The 915-nt window shown below is 42.6% G+C and overlaps 1 protein-coding gene across 1 annotated transcript; it reads right to left on the bottom strand.

Moving 5' to 3' along the window:
• LOC113360039 lies at positions 1-915 on the bottom strand. The gene is made up of 2 exons (XM_026603591.1): positions 436-915; positions 1-351 (listed from the first exon to the last, which is right to left on the bottom strand). The coding sequence occupies exons 1-2, from the start codon at positions 913-915 to the stop codon at positions 1-3; spliced, it is 831 nt and encodes a 276-aa protein (XP_026459376.1).

Here is a 915-nt window from a genome sequence, read left to right as displayed (position 1 = left end):
TCATTCTTGTTTAGAGCTTATCTCCTCTGGCTCGTAGTCGTCATCCTCAGGATCGTAGTTGTACGCAAACTCAGCAGCTTCTTTGAGCTTCTCCTTGGTGATCCTTAGTTCCTCTTCGATACCGACACCATCTTTACTTTCCATCTCCAACTTCTCGTTCCTGGTATATTCCTCGAACAACCATTGTTCTTTCTGATACAACTCCAAGTTTCTGTCAACTAGTGTATCGCGAAGTTTTGTAATTCTAGCATTCTTTTCGGCTATTGTTGCACAAAGCCCTGCGATTCTAGCATCCTTTCCGGTTACCTCTTGCATGTGCAAAATCTGTGATCGGCGAAGGAGAGCTTGCATCTGAAATTCAAAGGAAAATGTTAAACATGGAATTAACAGTATGCATGCTTATTTAGTTGAAACTGAAACAAAGTGTTCGTTCACCTCAAAGCTACACTGCTTCACTTTGTCCAGAACGACGCAAGTATCATCGATCCAGTCAAACAAGCCCCTGTCGACGGGTAACATAGAAGTGTCGATCAACCCACGAGCTACAAAGGGATCTAAAATAGCAGAATCCTCATGAGTCATGGGATTGTCATTTCTCTTGATCGGAATCGGTATGAATATGTCAGCGTTAAAAGGGTATTTTTCCTCAGTTGCATTAATAGGAGGGTTTGCATTACAATGGTCATTTGACTGAGTTGCTGTGACTGAACCATTAGCCTTAATGGCACCATTCAAAGGATCATCAATGGTAGGATGGTTCAAAGACGTAGCTGTCATGGGTTGCTGAGTCATTTGATTTGCATCAAAGTGGTAATTGGAGTGAGTAGCTGGAGAGTATGAAGGAGAATCATGCTCCATCTCATCGTCATCACTTATCAAGATAGGGATATCTTTTGCATGACCGGCTGGCGCCAT

Source organism: Papaver somniferum, chromosome 3 (genome assembly GCF_003573695.1).
Source record: "Papaver somniferum cultivar HN1 chromosome 3, ASM357369v1, whole genome shotgun sequence".
Lineage (NCBI taxonomy): Eukaryota > Viridiplantae > Streptophyta > Magnoliopsida > Ranunculales > Papaveraceae > Papaver > Papaver somniferum.
This window is presented reverse-complemented; position numbering and strand designations above follow the sequence as displayed.